Consider the following 17564-nt stretch of genomic DNA (forward strand, 5'->3'; position numbering starts at 1 on the left):
AATGTAAATGCAATAGTGTCTGTTTGAGGTGTAAACCAATGTGATTTGATGTTACTGTCACACTCATATAACACAACAAGTGTAACAGCTTGTATGGTCTATCACTAGTCTGTCAATAATCATCCCATGACCTCACTTCCATAAAACGACTTTCGGTTAATTCCCTGTTTACTATCAGCGTGTAGGCTGAGACATGTGTAGTTAATAAGCCATGTGACCGTGTGTACAACCGTTGCAGCCCTTTGACCAGAGAGGTATTGTTTACTGACCATCCGCAGAGAAGTGTCACAGCAGTGTGAAAGAGACGGACAGGGGTCGACCCACATTCAAGATAGTGACACAGCGGCGATAGCTAAATTATATGGGTAAGGTTGCTAATTTGTCGTGTTTTGTATACTCATGGAAAACTTACCGTGTTTACAGCGTTGTTTGTTTTGATATATAACGTGTTTCTTCGTGACAGAGCTTAAACTGTCGCCTTAAACGCAGTGTTTGAGCACCGTTGTTCATTTAAAAACTCCATACTTTTAAATTTGATTCACTTTAGCACACATGAAAGATTAGCAGTCAGTATCCGTATCAGCCAATCACGTCGCTCCAATCGTTTGAATCTTGAACGTGAGACGCGTGCTGATTGGCCAGAGACGCCACGTCACAGACTCCAGAGACGTTACGCTGTCATGGTTACTATGAAAGACGCTTTGTGATAGCAAGCGTTGCAGTGTGGAGTACTGAATCACGGCAGGGAAATATTGCTGAATAATTAATAAAAAATAAATAAAAAGGAGCTGTAATGTGAGAAATGTAAACGTTTGGACTTTTAGCAGCGTACGTGTAAAGCTGTGGGCGTTTGGCGGAAGTTTTCAACACTGGGAAAAGGTAATTTCTAAAGTTAGTCATTTAACAACCTCATTGTGGGTGAGTTACTTTGTGATTTACCGTAAATTATGTGCGTGCGCATTACTTTAAAATACTATTAAAGGAGTCACATGGCTTCGTCTGGGTGTTTCTGCTGTTTCAAGCTATTTAACTTGTGGTTAGAAGAATATTGTTACATTTAAAAACAGTGGCTTACCGAAACCCAAGAGTCTGGTTGTCATTAAAGTGTTGTTGGTGAGTAGGGAGCCAGCTGGCACAGTTTTTTGGGGGAGGTGGGTGGAGGAGGGGTGGGACCCTTAATTTACAAGCTCTGTTGGGACATAAAAGCTTTCTGTGTCTTATCTTTGACAGATAATTGCTAAATTAAGATGTATATCAGTTTCACGTGGTTATTTAATGCTTTTCTAATAATAATGTGCACCACAAGAAACACTCTCCTTCTTAATGTGGCTAATACATATGGCCTATTTTTGTCATTTCTGTCGTAGGCTTCATAATTTAGTGAAAGAAATGCATGTGTGTGTTGTATTTTGATTGTATTGTAAATTCAGTGTTTCCTCTGTATTCATTTCAGCTTTATGTGCCACCACAGCAAGAGAAAATGTTAAATTAATATAAAGATTGTAATATAGCCTTTTATGTCAGCTATAACTAAAGTGTAGTCCAAATGCTTTAGAAGTAGTGATTGTATAGTGATAAGATTTGTTTTATGATAAAGCCTCAACTTTAAACACAATTTAGACCTAAACAGTAATAGATATGGGATAAACTAGAATTATTGTCCAAAGCACCACAGCTGTTTTAAAATTACAGAAGGAACACTAAAATTATTTTGTGATTCTTTTTTCAACAATTTCTCTCAACATTAAGTATTAAATATAACTATTTAAGCATTAATAAAGTGTAACTTAATATACTTAATGATGTAGAGAAAGTTGAAACATTTAGTCTATTAATTGATTTGTCCAATTAAAGTTATTGTAATTGACATAGAATTTGATCAATTAATTGTTTAAGTTAGTTTTCAAGCAGAAAAATGCTAGAAATGCTGGCTTAAAAGTGAAGATTCAGACATTTGAAGATTAAATGACAATTGTCTATGTTTTAATAGTTAATGGATCATGAAAACTGTCTAATATAATGCTTCAAATTAGTATTTCACCATATGTCTCTATTAAAAGCAGATGGTCAACCGTATTATTTGGCAATGCATTGTAATTATTGTCCTCATTCCTACTCCATGATTAATTGTGAACAAACTACTACCACTTAAAATTTGTGTCTTCCTGTCTTTTGTCCACGTTTGTGCAACTGTAGGATGACAACAACACAATAGTGTTGGCGACCTGAAAGTGTTTCATGACAAACATGAGGATACAGGGACAGCCTGAAGGTGCGAGGAGGCGTCTGGATTTAAATGCAGCCGGTGATCTCAGGGGTGTGGAGGTCATCCGTGGTCGGGCAGGATATGGCTTTACTATTTCAGGACAGCAGCCATGTTTGTTGAGTGGTATCCTGGAAGGAAGTCCTGCTGACCTGGTGGGACTCAAACAAGGGGATCGCATTATGGCCATCAATGGAGCAGATGTGTCCACAGCTCTGCATGAGACTGTGGTGCAGTTGATTGGCAGCTGCAAAGGGCCTTTACGGTTGGTTGTGCACGCCGAAGGCCGAATCATGGAGAACCCCATCCTTAATGATGAGAAATTTGGGATTGGACAGAAACAGCGTCTTTTCCAAAAGGCAGGTGTTTTTCGCACCATCTCGCATGATTCAAGCAATTCCTCCTTTAACTCGAGTCAGTCGTTGACCCCCAAACAGAGGCCGGTGTCAGAGCCTGACATGTCACAGTGGTCACAGCAATGGAGCGCTTTAGCTGAGCAGCCGAAGGAAGAAATGTCCAGAGTGGGGGACACAGACTCTGTTTTTACAGACACAGAAGAAGCTAATTCAGACTGGAGTATTTTAAACATGACCTTGGTGGTGGGCTACCTGAGCTCTACGGAGCTGATTTTAAACACTACAGAATCAGAGGAGGACTGTTTGAAAGCCATTCGTGAGCGAATACGTCAGCTGGGCACAGAGCAGGATACCCATACTCTTGTGTTGATGAAGATCATGTTTGACTGCGTCCGACTTTGTGATGACGCCGGAGCTGTTTTGGCAGCCTTTCCTACTGAGAACCTGGTTTTAGGAGCTGTGTGTGCTGAGGACCCACGTTTCTTTTGCCTGGTCACTACAGCACATATAATCAATGGCCATGTCCCAGAGGACGGTCCTTTGAGGGCCTCCTGCCATGTTTTCTTCATCGACCCAGAGCTGGGAAATCATGAGGACCACATAGGGATTGCTGGGCGCTTTGGCTTTGAGTGCACTCCAGATCCAGATGCTTTGGGCTGTCTGGAATTCCCTCAGACTCCTCCAGATGTCCTTCACTTTGTCACAGTCCTGTACGGCGATTTGGGAGAAGCTGTGGAGAGGCTTAGAGTAAAACTGGACGCAGAGGCTCAGCAGCAAGCCAAAGAAAACGGCAGCACTGGCAAGCAAGGCAGTGCCAGCAGCAATGGGGACAGTGGAATTGGCAATGCTTCCCCCCCTGAGGAGAGAGCGGACAGGGATTTCCCTTCTGCAATCCGAAACCACCCTGGGGCCCACCTCCCCAGCTGTCCATGGGATTATCCTCCGGCTGAAGACCTCACCCCAATAAATCTCTCCAAGAACGGCCACAAACGTAATCCAGAGAAGAGCGCCAGCACAAATTCCCTTTCAGAGTCTCTACCTGGCCCAGATTCTCTAACTAGCTTTTATGGTGGCCCCCCACCCAGGCTCGAGTTCCAGTTCAAGCCCCCACCACCACCTCCTCTGCCTTTGGGTAAAAAAACTAACTTTTTGGGAGACCCTCTCAGAGGTAGCCAAAGGTGGTTCTCTAAGCCAAAGTGGCCTAAAACCTTCAGTGGTGATCCAGAGCCTCTGGTGGTATCCAACAATAACTGGTCCTCCAGCGTTAGCCTCAGCAACAGCACAAATAACCTGCCGCCCCCCATGAGCGAGATCCCCTCAGACAGGTATCAGTCAGCAGAGGTTATGATGCTGCCCCCAAGAGAAGAGTGGACCAAAAGGTTTCTTGAGCAGAGAGAGAAACCACGGAAGGATGGTAGTACCAAAAATGTGAGTAAAGCACTTCTCTCTCTACATTTTACGACTATATAAACTCAGCTGGATCTGAAAGCAGTGCCTTAATCCTAGTAACAGATGCTTTCTTTAATCTGCTATTGAGAAATATTGATCAGGTTTATCAGATCACACAAGTGAATAAATCAGTTGTTCCCAAACTTTTTTTTCTTGTGACCCATTAAAACAAAGCGATGTCTACTTCTGACCGCTCGTTACCAATGAGGACTATTTGTCTACGAGTTGTGAAAAGTTCATCCAAACAAAAACTGATTCTTGTTTTAGTTTCATTATTAGAGGGCTGAAAAGGTTTATTTATTAATCATCTACAAGAAAAAAAGGCAAATGTTGGAGGAATTTCTGGAAACGATGAAGTGAACTAGATTAAAAATGTTTTACCTGTGGCTATTAAACATACATTTACACTTGATTTCTTGCTATAATAGGATTTTCTGTTTGCTTTTTGTGTATGTGTGTCCATGCAGGTATTTTCTGCGCCTTGTGTTAATGAGAAATCCTTACACAAAGTGACTATATAAATAGCTCCTTTGTAAATACGGTCGCTCTGAGACGAATAGCATCTGTTTCTGTACTTAATTCATGTTTGACACAGCAACACAGGAAGTATTAAATAGTCAAAGGGAGTTGAATTTCCAGACACCGAGGGGTTTTCTTTTGGTGGCACCTAATATGAAATACAATACCACTTTTTCAGCAGTCAATTGGTGCTGAGTGTGACCTGAACCACGAAGAAAGCACCTGTTGTGAGTCAATGATGGTGTTGTCATTAACATGTAGAAAGAAGGAAGCAGGTTTTTTTTCTTTTTTTTTTTAAAGTGTTGCTGTCCTCATTGCCCACAAGATGTCTCTGTGTATCCGTGTAGTCTCACAAATGAGGCTCCTCTCAACCAGAAACTGTGATTCATGTACAATAGCACTGATTTAGTTTCCTTCTCTCAGCCACATATTCATAAAGTTGGTGATTCATATGCTGAAATGTAGTTAATAATGTTTTTATACATCAATTCAAATTCAAGGCATTTTAGATTGTGAGCAAATGTGTATTGGATAAACTTCATCCTCAAAATCTACACTTCTTTATTGGTGTTTTCAACCTTTTTTAAAAAATGAAAGCAACATATTTTTCTGTGTTTATAAATCAGAAGTGGATTGTCTCTTTGTCTGCCAGCTCGCATTAGATCAGAGACAATCTTACACAGGAAGCCTGGCAAATTACAGGGTAGAGCCCATGTCATGCAGCGCTAATTATCCGCAATTCAACTCTCGTTCAAACATCAGACCCAACCTCTCCAATCATAAGAACCAGGGGTGGCTGGTTGAACTGCATTTTCTTTTCTAAAGTGATAGCAGGGAAGCTCTATGTTATCTCTTATGGTAGTTTGAACAGTAGTAGTTCAGGTTTACTAATACCTTAACATGCATCAACTTAATACAACAGCTTTAGCAGGAGTTTGCTTAAAGCCCACAGATATACAGTACTGTGCAAAAGTCTTATGCTACCACCATCTTACAAACAGAAAATATATGAAATATGTACACAAAATTTAACATTAATTATTAATTATTATTATTAATTGAGGCTCCATTCCATTTAGGTTTAAGAGAGCCAGGTTCCTGCTATTGCTCAAGCTTAAGGGTCACACTGAATACTTACACACTATAGCCTATAGAAGCTGCTTTCTTTTCTGTTTTTAAAACACCACACACATTTCCTGTATTTTTTGGTTGTATTCTAATTAAGAGACTGAGAAATAATTATATATGGTCATTATAGCATTGCTTAAACAACAAATCTAATGGTTGCCTAAGACTTGTCAGAGAGGATTGTGTGTCTTCGGCCCCCATTATCTGTAAAAAGCTGACATTTCCACATCAAAGTCCCTCATCAATTTGGTTATAGTCCGCAGATATACATGCTTGTAACTATGTGTATGATGGCTGCCTCGTATATCCTGCATCCATTTGGAGCATTATGATGAACGTCCTCAGAAATAAAGTTTTACAAGTTAATAGAGGTCAGTGTTAGATTGGAGCAGCGTGAGGAACGGTTTGCGAAACTCTCACAAGATTTATATGCTTTGTAACACACCGACTGTTGAAGTATACAAAGTTATCATAAGTGTGTATTGGTTATTGTGTCCTTTCTAATTCATTTCTCTTGTGTTGTGACAGGGCTCCAGGTTTTGGGTTAAGGGGGTTCTACGAGCATCCAAACGCCGCCCAGCTAAACGCCTCAGCCTGGCACGATCCCTGGATGACCTTGAGGTAGGCGCCAAGGTCTTTTTCCCTATCATTGGTTTTGCTAAGATGTTGGATGTCTGTAACTTTTCTTTTTCTTGTTTAAACCAGACCTTGATGAAGTTTTTTTTAAGTTGTTGTCCTTGCAGCCATTGTTTTTCTTGTGTCAAAAATGATAAGCAGCAGCAGTGTTTTGTAGGAAGTCAACCACATTTTTTTCCATTGCTAGTTTTCTTGAATACGTATGTATGTTTTTATTTTTCAGTCCTCTGCACTTTCACTTCTGCTCAGCCTGTACACAGAAAACTTCGACAGCTAGACTTAATGTACACATTTAGTCCAACCATCCCCCCCTCTCTTTTTTTTCATTCTGCACCACTTTTTCAGCTCTTTTTTAACCTTTCATTTCCGTTGCCTTGAACTCTGCGTTTTGCTGCCACACTTGCGGCGAGCGGTGGCTCACAAAGTGGTCTTTGTACAGGGCCAGAGGCATGGCCCTATTTGTTTGGGCTTTGCTAACGAGCACTGCTGCACGACCGAATATCACGCTCACATTCTCTCATATTAATGTTGCCCAGGAACTCACAGACTCCCCCCAAATACATGCATGCCTTTTTCAGACATCCCATAGTTACTCTAAACGCCCCATGTACAGACACACACACAAAAAAACCAGAGCAAGAAATGACACAGTGTACTGTATATCCATGCATTAGTCACAGTCGCACACAGACACACCCGCAGACCACACATTGCACTCAAAGAGGCGAGCTACAAACCTCCTCACAATTGTTCCAAACTCACACTTAAAAAGCACTGTTGTTATAAAGCTTCAGTGTGTTAGCAGTCTGCCCCAGATATACCGCCACAGGATTAGAGATGGCTATAAAAGGTTACAAGAGCTGCATAACATCTATGCCCTCTGTCATTCTTGATTTATTGTAATCAAAAGCCCCCAACCCCCCTATATCCTTTCTGTATCCTCAAATGACAAAAAACTCCCTTTGTTTTTGCTTTATTCTGACAAGTTCTGGGCAGTGTGTCCGGTAGAGTTACAAGCTTTTAAACAAGTTATAAATTATGCTTTTTTTATTATTTTATAGCTGAGATACAAGTCGCCTAATGGTGAGAGATCCCCTCACCATGTGTTTTTTTGTTTCCTATTTAGCTGCCATGTCTCCTCAGCAATTGCTAATTAGGTGCTATCAAGAGTAAATTGTGAGACATTAATTCCTGATTTCTGTGAAGTTGAAATGTTCTATTCTACACTTCAAGCATTGTTATGTTCTCTCTTTCTTACACCGTAGAGTTTGTTTTTATTCACCTGTGATAATACGTGGACTTCACAGCTCTCAGCTACTGTCGAAACCAAACTGGGTGAAACAAGCTGGAGTTGGTTTGACATGATATACTGTGTCAGTCACCTTTTCCACGTTAGCGTCAAGGGTAATGTGATTTCTGTCCATAGTCAAGCGCTGACATGTCCGCTATAAAAGGACGACTTTAAACAGACGAAATAAGCTGAGTTTGATTTGGCAGCCATGTATTGTGGAAAATGTAATGTGAGCTTCCATATGATGGCATTTATTTTTAGATTAATGAGCTATCAGTGTGATTTTTCATTGTTAGGCTTATTTCGTGTGGGATTGGCTCATCACACACTAACCACTTTGAAAGCCTCATGGTTTAATCTAATTGTTTTTGACTGTCTGCATTTGGTTTTCAAGACAGAGCCATCATTTTTGTTTATATAAAATACCTTTTAATGAAATATAAAGAATTTTAATTTAAGAATTTACAGCAAGTCATCTGTTGCAAAGGAAACACCAGTGTAGAAATTAAACATTTGGTCAATGAATTGATCAGGGAAGCAACAGACAATTGATTGCCAACTATTTTGAGAATCAATAAGTTGTTAAAGTCATGTATGAAGCACACATATTGATCATTTGTTGCTTCCAGCTTCTCAAATGTGACAATTTGCTCTTTTACATTATTTTAAGCAGACAAAAAAATATAATGTAAAGATATTTCCTTCAACATTTTTCTCAATTTCTGACATAGCTCATATCAAAACACAGCCATGAATTCTTTCCATTTCCATTCATACAGTTTCAACATACTCACTGCTGGGATCCACCCAGTGCAATCAGTACTCAGTCAGTTGTTTGTTTTTGCTCACGGCCATATCAGTTGCACAAGCGAAGGGTGAATATTGTTTGACATTACATTCTCAAAATATACGTGGTCCAACATCTTGTACCATTAAACGTTTTTGTAGAAATATTACATAAGACCATCTCCAGGAGAGTTTAGAATATTTCCAAGAAAAAGCATCAAACATGTTGGAGCTACTCGCCGCATCTAGTTGAGGACGATAATTTACCCGTGAAATTTAATATTGTGGCAGGCATATACATTCCAGGTAATAATACCATAGTGGATGTTTCATGGTCATTAAACGCAATTAGATGCTTACCTTGCCCCCGGGGCTTTCATTTCAAGGGCTGAGCCTCACCCTGGGTTCATGGTCACAGATCAGTCGGTGCACTTCTAAAAGCCCCTTTTGTCACAAACAAACCTCAGCCCTTCTAATGGCCACCAATTATCTCCTCATACATATGCAAAGGTTGGTGGTTTTTACTTTAGCATCAGATGTGGAGAATCACTTCTGATTTTGCTAGAGGCAGCCAAATATGAAGTTTGATACAGTTATCTGTTGAGAAGTTGTGCATCAAATTCAAACCTAGAGCCTGAAAAACGTATCGAGCCATTGAGTTACACTAAATTGTTGACCTTAAATGACTCCCCGCTCATCTAAATTCAGTGATAGCAGTGCTGCTATGTGCTAAAGGGGGTTTTAAGTGTTTGGTTTCCGCAGCACTTTCTAACTTCTGTGTTGTGAAGGATGTTTTTCAAGGACTGTTCTCACGCTACGTTTTTTGAAAACAAAACAATGACAAAAAAAAAAAAAAAAATCAGTGATAAGCTCTCCGTCACTACATTGCATCTGGACACACAAGGACACCGTGAGACTATTTTGGAGTTCACCACCAGTGCTCGGGGCAGACCCCTGCGGATAACCCCTGTATGTGGCCTCGCTGCATGATGCGGACGAGCCCAGGACAATTTGAAACGCGTGTAGCTTTTTCCACGGTCGTCGGTTTTGCGTCACAGCGGCTAGTACAGGAATGAGCAAACACTTCTGCACGTTACAAAAAGCTCGTAGCGTTTACAACCCACACACCGAGTCACAAAGGCATCGAGATATATATATATATATATATATATCGTGTATAATCCTGTGTTTTTGGATGGGTTTCAATGTTTGCCTCTCTGGCTCAGCAGAGGTTGATATTGGAAATATGATATTGAGTTGGTGCAGATTTCTGTGATGAAGACTATTTTGATGCACGCTGAGCTTTTATTGTCAGATCCCCTTATGTTTGGGCATGCCGACAAATGTGCCGCTTTGTACCCCTGCGTCTTAATTCCACACAGAGATGTTCAGATCCCAATTGCAGATGCCCCCACATCCCACCTCACCTCACCTCACCTCACCGCTCCACCACAATGAGCCTATTTCTTCTTCAACACCAACTCTTCGTCTGCAGCTCCGAGCAGATGCTGTGCACATGCAACGCTCAGCAGATGACGGCGTGTTCAACTTTGCAGAGGTTCTCCGCTCGCTCCGTCTTCCCCACTGACTCCGTCTTCTGAGTCTGACGCGTTGCTGCTTGTGAGCACATCTGTTAATGTGAGCCCTTAGTTAAGGAGCTCTGTTTATACTCAGTGCCCCGCTGGGACATTTTGGGGGCTCCTCTCTTGCACCATGCGCGTGAAGTTTTCCCTTTTTTTCCTTTTAGGTGTGGAGACATTAGGTGCTCTTGTTTGCACGCCTTTGGGTAATAGATCTATCCTGTGGGCGTAGCAGAAACCAAGAGAGGGCATGAAGACACAGAGACGGGGAGGGAGGTAAACACAGAGGGAAAGAGGAGGAATTTACAGCACACAGAGAGAGAGAGAGAGGGAGAAAGAGAGAGAGAGAGAGAGAGGAAGGTAGAGCGAGAGAGAGGAACCGGCAGCAGAGGAAGAGAGAGGGAGCTTTTGAACTCCCAGTAGCTGTCAGGATTTTCGTCTCTCCTCTCCTCCCCTGCTTGAGCTCGGTCTCTCTCAGCACTGAAAGCACAGATTTGCGACACGCACCGCGGAGCTCCAGCGGATGGACCCGTTTACACACACCAGGCGTCTGGAGCAGCAGCGCTGAAGACGAGCCAAACGCACGCACACAGCGCCATACATGGAGCAAACTTTAACTCTCAACTCTGTAAGTCTTGTCATGAAAAATCTTGGAGTCTTCATTCTCTCGCCCTGTTCTTCACTTCTCCTCTGTTTGGTGATGCCATCTTCATCTTTCACACTAGTGGTATCTTCTCTGCCACCCCTTTACTTTTCCTTCTTTGGGCTCTTTGTAGCTCCTGTTGTTGCCTTTTGAGCGGCATACAGTGGTTAGCTTGTGTGGTCTGTCAGAGGAATGTTTTGACCAGTGCCAGCTGAACTCTCATGTGCAGTATGACACACACTGCACCGCTGTATACAGCAAAATGTGGTCCAGCATCTATATCAGGACGCACGCTGACTTTAAATTAGACGTTATACTAAAGGGGGGTTTTTGTGAAGTGACCCAGGATTATTGAGCTGCACATCAAGGGTTGCTTATGGGCCTTTTGAATGTGTGCGCTCTGTTGCACTCGCCCCTGAGAAATTGACCCTTTTTTTTTTCTTAAATCAATCGGCGGCATTAGTGAGAGGTTAGATTTGGTGTGAAAGGGGAAACAGAGATCGTAGGGGGGTTGTGTCAGATTGAATTAAATCGTCAGCGAATGTTCACTTGCGTTTTGTGTTTTTTAGGTTGGCATGTAACAGCCGCAGTTGAGTTTGAACTTGAAATGGTTGCCTGTGTTGGTTTTTTTTGCCTTGCCGCTGTTGGCTCTGTGCAGGCATGTCCCCGCTCTGATTCACCACTTTATCTCTAAGCAACCTTTGCTAAAATATGTCTCCTTTTTTTTTTTTTACTGCATGGTCTTATACAGTGTGTCTTAAAGGAGCTGGTACATGCAAGCAACCAGCCTACATGCACATGTTGAGTTATGATTACTATTAATTTTATAACAGTTGCTAAAATTAGATGCCGTACTTCATTATGTGAATTTTCCCCCTTTTTTTCCCATATGGGTGTTATGACTTGAGAAGATGAGCTAGAATCGTGTGTTCTCGGGGATTAGCCGTAGATGCAGGAGAACACGACGCACTTTTATCTCGCTGACATCACATGGCCAGCTCTGGAGTGTGGGTGGACAGTTGCGCTCACGAAATGTGTCCTTAGGCTAGCATTACAGGATGCAAAGACTAAAGCTGCAGCCTGACATTTTCTAAATGTCTCTCCACTATGATTCTTTTTCTTCTTTTCTCCTCCTGCAAGAGGTTTTTTTTTTTTATTGCAATTACACAGACGGCTCTCTCCAAACCCACTGACTGGAAAAACAGTACATTAACAGTGCAAAACTTGAGCAGAAGTTATTTAACTGTCCAGCTGCTCCGGGTATGAATATGCAACAGCCAATAACCAGATGACCAGATGTGGCTGTGGTTGCTGAGTTTGCTGTATGACCAAAACTGTAACCACGGAAAATACCCGCTGCCTCGCCATCTCTGGACGGACACGCACTGCAGCTCCGCTTTTGGCGGTTGTCACACCAACACTATGACGTCATCTATCAACATTAAGGATTATGATATATTTTTTAGGCTAACCACACAGCTTCACGTTATGCCCCAATGATTGGCTTGTAGGGAATGCTGTCTGAGTCAGTGTATTCGATGTGATACCCAACTTCTGGAAATGATTCATCGTCCACACACTGTTTACCTTCTTCAATTATACTATTATTAAGTTTCTCCGCTTCACCAAAAGATAATTTATTGCCAAGGGTGTGGAGGTTACTCAACAAGGAACGGCCTCAGAGCTGCCAAAGACTTTTATCACCTCCTTGGTAACAGTTTAGACATGTCTGGGATACATTGGGGCCGCTCATCACGTTCAACTCTTTACCTCACACCCGTGGTAGCTCAGATGACGACGGGGCGCGTTTGATTCATGGCTTGGACGTTGAGCAATACAGCGTGTCTTGTTTGAACTGGAGAGGATTGCAGGGAGTTTGAGAAAGTGAATACAGTTGGTATCTTTTCGTCCTTGTGTTGGCACAAGACGATGCAGAAACAGGCCAAGGTCTGTTCTACGTGCACTGTGTAAGTTGTGTAAACAAGGATTGTCAGGGCGGCCATGTTACCCTCACTGTGATATTGTGAGGGATTGGCTTTACTCTCTACTCTACGACAGCCGAAACACTAACTTTCACTCGTGTCTTTTATTACATGGTCAACGATGAAGAAACAGGAAATATCTATTTATATAATTTGATTATTGCATCACATGCTAGTTTAGTAAAATGCTACATATTGTTCATGTTGTGACCTGCAGCATGTGTCCTGGTATTTCTAAAGGTGGTACATATGACGGCTACTCTGAAATGCAGATTAGTAGTATGAGTAATGCTAGAGTAATACCATATTATAGAAAACATATGCTGTAAGTCTCAAATGGTACCTAGAGGAATACTACATTTTTTGCCGCTGTGAGCATTGACATTAACTTGTCGCCATGCCAAACACCCATAAAAACTGAATAGCATCCTATATCCCTCAGCCTAAAGGGTTAAATTTAAGCCAAACTTGTCTCTTTCCTTTCTTTCACAGTCTCACCCTACCAGCTCAGGTTCCTTGCATGACCAAAAGGATTAGACAAGTAGGCTGGAAAGTCAGTTAGACTTGCTCAGGAAGCAAACAATCATGGTAGTTCCTCATCAGTGGCGAGGTATAGCGTTGTACACATCCAGGAAGCAGATATTGATTCATATCGTGTAACAAACAGGCACCCAGACTTTTCATAACACTGTACACTGAGCTTTCCTGTAAGTTAGTTTGGTGGAAAATGGGGGGGGAGTTGGTGAGCTAATTATAAGTGTCAGGTTTCAGGTTGGAAAGTCCATTTTGGGTGTTTTTTATGGAAGAGAAAGAGCAGTATGAGGGTGTGGTGGCATCTTATGTGGTTCACCCACCTCAAGCCCTCCAGGCTCATGTGAGAACAGCGTCTACGATAATAAATTGAGAAGGGAGGGGTTGTGGTCCCTGGTTCTAGTTTCCCTCTCTGAAGTTATCTTATCTTTGTGAGGTTCAGCTGGGCCTGTAAATGGATAAATAATGATCACTCATTTTTATGTAGCATATCTTCCTTCCAACCGGTCCACCTGTGCTGTGCCAAGATTCATGTTTATTAACTTTGGGTTCAAGCAAAGTTAAAGCCACACTACTGTAAAAAGTTAGGAAAGACTGGTATTGGTTTCCTGACCCTGAAAGTAGAACAGCAGAGGGAAAAAAGGTAAACATCTCCATTCAGAGGAATGCTGAGACTCCCCTTCAGCCTTTTTTTCTTTCTTTTTTTTATCAGCAACAAGTGGCTCACTCACCCAGCAGCAACACTGCACAAATCATAGTAATGACACTTTAATCCAGACAGGAGAGGAGCCGTACCCATCTGCTGTGGTAAACTGGTTAGAGTTGAAGAACAGGCAGTAGATTACTGCTGATCAGGGGGATTAAGAGATGAAACGCATGTTGACGGTGGGCTCTGTTTGCATGCAAATGGCTCATGGCTTGAAAGACATAGAGAACAACTCATTTGTTAGCTGAGGGGGATTACACTTGAAAGCCACCTCCACGGATGTCTGGACTCTTTACTTGGCTCAAGACACACATCCTCCCAGCGTTGGCGTAAAGTCCTCATTTCTTTTCTTCTAATTTGAATAGATTCATTTAAGATTAAACATGATTACAATCACAACTACCCATTCACCTCTTGGTATTTAGTCTCATCTACTTACATCTGAATTTGTCACCAGTTATATAATGTTATATTTCTTGTTTCTTTTTATGTAAATCTTTAAAATACGAAATATCTATCAGTAAAGGCCTTGATCAACAGATTCAAAGAATGTTTTTTCAGGTCTTTGATGGTAAAGATCTAAAACTTACATAAATATTTTTTGATTTGCAGTGACTACAATGCTACATGCACACCTGTAAAGTCACCTGGGACTCCTCAGTTAGTTGCAAAATACTTTTATTTAATCTAAAATTCAAATTGTTAAAGAAGATTTAACCCAAAATCACAAGCCTTCTGATTTCATATTTTTAAAGTAACAATAAAACTCAACTCCGTCAAGCCTTCTGTTTGACTCATATCATTGAGACAAAAATAACTTGCTAGAACATTTGAAACTCAATTAGATCACAAGGGAGGTGGAATTATATCACTGACATAAGTTCTGAGGCTCTTGTGATCGAAATAGGATTAATCAATAGAGCATGACAACAAGTCACATATTAAGATATTAACTGTGTACTGATTGTGAAAATATGTTGTTGTGGTTTGAAGGGACTGAATAGAGTTGCTCAGTCCTTGATCCGTGAAAATAATGCTGATAGCAAATCTATAGGGACGCTAATTGTGTTCATATTGTTTACCATTCCTGGTCCCCTAGCATCACATAAGCATGCTGACCTCATCAGTTCCTTGCTAATGTGTGTCTGGTGGATTTTCTGCGATAAACAAGATTTCTCACAGTAAAAACACAGTCGCACTCCGTAACCTTCAAAAAACACTCAAACACGAGGTCGTCTGTCTACACGATCGTCACTTAGATATTGTCAGAGGAGTTTCATAATTCTCTAAAGAAGTCTCTTTCTCCGCTTCTCACTCCTTTCTCTGTTGGGATGTCTCTTCTTATCAGTCACCGCACCCTTGCATCCCTCCCTCAAAAGGAAGTTGCCTCCATGCGAAGCTCTTTCTTGATGTTATTTTCAGGGAATAGTCTGCCACAGATAGCAGGCCGAGATATTTTCCGTCTTCGGTCAAGATTGCCTGATGGAAAGCTTTACATGCAATTACATGTCTTGTGACAAGTAGTGCCCATTGTCGCAGTGAAGTCTGTCTAGAAATGTTTTACAAATTGATTCAATCAAACGGAGGCTCAGAGCTCACGTGAAAGCTGTTTATTTCATGGCAGACTGTCGTCAGTCAGCAACATAAAATAAATAAATAGAGAAATGCTCAGCTCAGTCCCCTGAATAGCTTCTAATTACTGCATGTCTGCATCACTGCATACATGAAACCATACACAATCTGTCTTCCTGTGGCCCAATGAAGTACACTAGCTATGTAATAGTCTGCATAGTTTAGTGTTTTTGTGTCAGTCTATCTAAAAAAATCTTACTTTTAAAGGAGATTCTGCTACTTTTAAGTTTGGAATTTAAGACATTTCCCCACAGACTTCATAAGACTTCATATAATATTTTGGAGATTTTCATTGAGCTGTCTCAAAGCTGTCCACAGCTGAGAGTGGCTTGTTAATTTATGTTGTGGTTTACCATATCGATTAAATTGAGCTTGTACATATTACTCTGTGATTTCTATGAATGTGCAATGTACCCAAAACCCAGTTTGAAGAAGTAAGTAAAAAATGGAAATGGAACATGGCGTCTTCAGGCCTCAGTGTGCTTCAAAAGAAGCGCTCGTGGGATTCGAACACTGAAATCATCAGATGTCGGATGGATGTTTTCCGAAACAGACAATCTGACAGTAATGCCGACTGTGCTTCACGCAGTCATTGGTTGGGTGTGCAGAGGTGGGAAAGTAGGCAGGATTTTACACGAGAAATTCCCTCACTTTTTATGTGTACAAGCGAACGCAACACATGAATACCTTCGAGAAAAGACAATCTGAAAGTGCGCGTTGAATAACCTAGATTCCTTGAAGCGTACTGAGACTTTTTTTTCTGTGAGTATTTCCCCGATGTGCCCCCTCTCTCTTTCATATGTTCATGTGTACATGTATGATCACACGCCCCCTCCCATAAGACCGTGAGCTGTCATCTGTGACTCGCCTGTCAGGGAGACCAGATTGGCCCCTCCGAACCATTAACATAGCCACCACGCTCATATAAAAAACCATCCAATTTCCAAAGTGATAGACCATGTAGAAATCTAATTAAACACGGGGAAATCTACCGTGAAAACCAGTCTGTTAATAAACGCTGCATCTGATCCATTATTTACGGCAAAATTAAGACTAAAGAATACTAGCTCTTTTGTCACGAGAAAGCCTGAGAATTGTGCCACCCATGCTTTGAGAATAATAGTCGGTCCAGAAACAGACGGCGTAGTTGATTGTAGAGATTTGCCAGAAATGTGGAGGCACGGTGCTGCAGCGGAGACGAGGAGCGATGCCAGAATAAAAACCTATTTTCTTTTTCTGGTACATGAGCTAAATTGCTCGCAGAAAACACCAATTGACATGATTACCGTCGGGGGCGTACGAATGGCGCTCTGTGACAGCAGATAATGAAGCTCGGAGTTCAATTTGTGGGCTAGCAAACTTTTCCTCTTTTTTTTTTATGATTAAACAAAATTCATATGGTTTCAATTTATCCTGACTGGGTATTTTCTCTTTTTCTTTCATGTAAGGAGAGAGCACCCCGGCTGGAAACAAAAGCGAGGGGAAAGGCCAATGTGGTTTTGACAGAGCGAGCGTGTGTGTTTTTGTGAGGGGAATGAAGGGGGGGGGGTTTAATTCATCTGATTCCTTCATGCCACTGTGGCAGAGGCTGTATGTATTGTCAGGCAGGTTACCATAGCAACAGCTGCAGAGTAAGGAAATCTTTCTTTCCTCCTATGTACCCCCCCTTTCCCCTCCTCCTCCTCCCTTCTCTCCCTCCTTCTTTCTGTCCAGTACCATGTCACATTTCTGCCTCTTTCTCCCTCCCTCTCTTTCCCTCTCTCTGACTTGTACAGACATGGTTTGCAGAGTTTTTGGGTGGGGAATGTTCAGGTATGCGTTCGCACACACACACACACACATATTCTGTCTGTGAGCTGCTTGTGTAGCAGACTAGAGAACAATGAGTCTCAAAAAGAGACTTTCCTTCAAGAGGACGTGGAACTTCAACACTGTAAGTAAACTGTGGCCGAGCCTCCTCTTCCTCCCGTGTATGAAGTGGGGAGCCTCCTTTTGTTCAGTCAGCTGTTTTTCTCATTAATCTCCCTCTTTGTCGCTCGACTCGCTCCCGCTCTGAACAGCT

At 41.7% G+C, this 17564-nt stretch overlaps 1 protein-coding gene across 1 annotated transcript in view; it reads left to right on the forward strand.

Annotated features, from left to right (window-relative positions):
- The first annotated feature begins 324 nt into the window (after positions 1–324).
- rgs12a (regulator of G protein signaling 12a) overlaps positions 325–17564 on the forward strand; it is a 36817-nt gene continuing 19577 nt past the window's right edge. The window contains exons 1-3 of the mRNA XM_053342988.1: positions 325–365; positions 2216–4047; positions 6244–6336. Of these exons, the coding sequence (XP_053198963.1) occupies positions 2239–4047; positions 6244–6336 (1902 nt within the window). The 5' untranslated portion in view covers positions 325–365; positions 2216–2238. The remainder of the gene's footprint in view (positions 366–2215; positions 4048–6243; positions 6337–17564) is intronic.

This window comes from Scomber japonicus, chromosome 22 (assembly GCF_027409825.1).
Source record: "Scomber japonicus isolate fScoJap1 chromosome 22, fScoJap1.pri, whole genome shotgun sequence".
NCBI classification, from domain to species: Eukaryota; Metazoa; Chordata; class Actinopteri; order Scombriformes; family Scombridae; genus Scomber; species Scomber japonicus.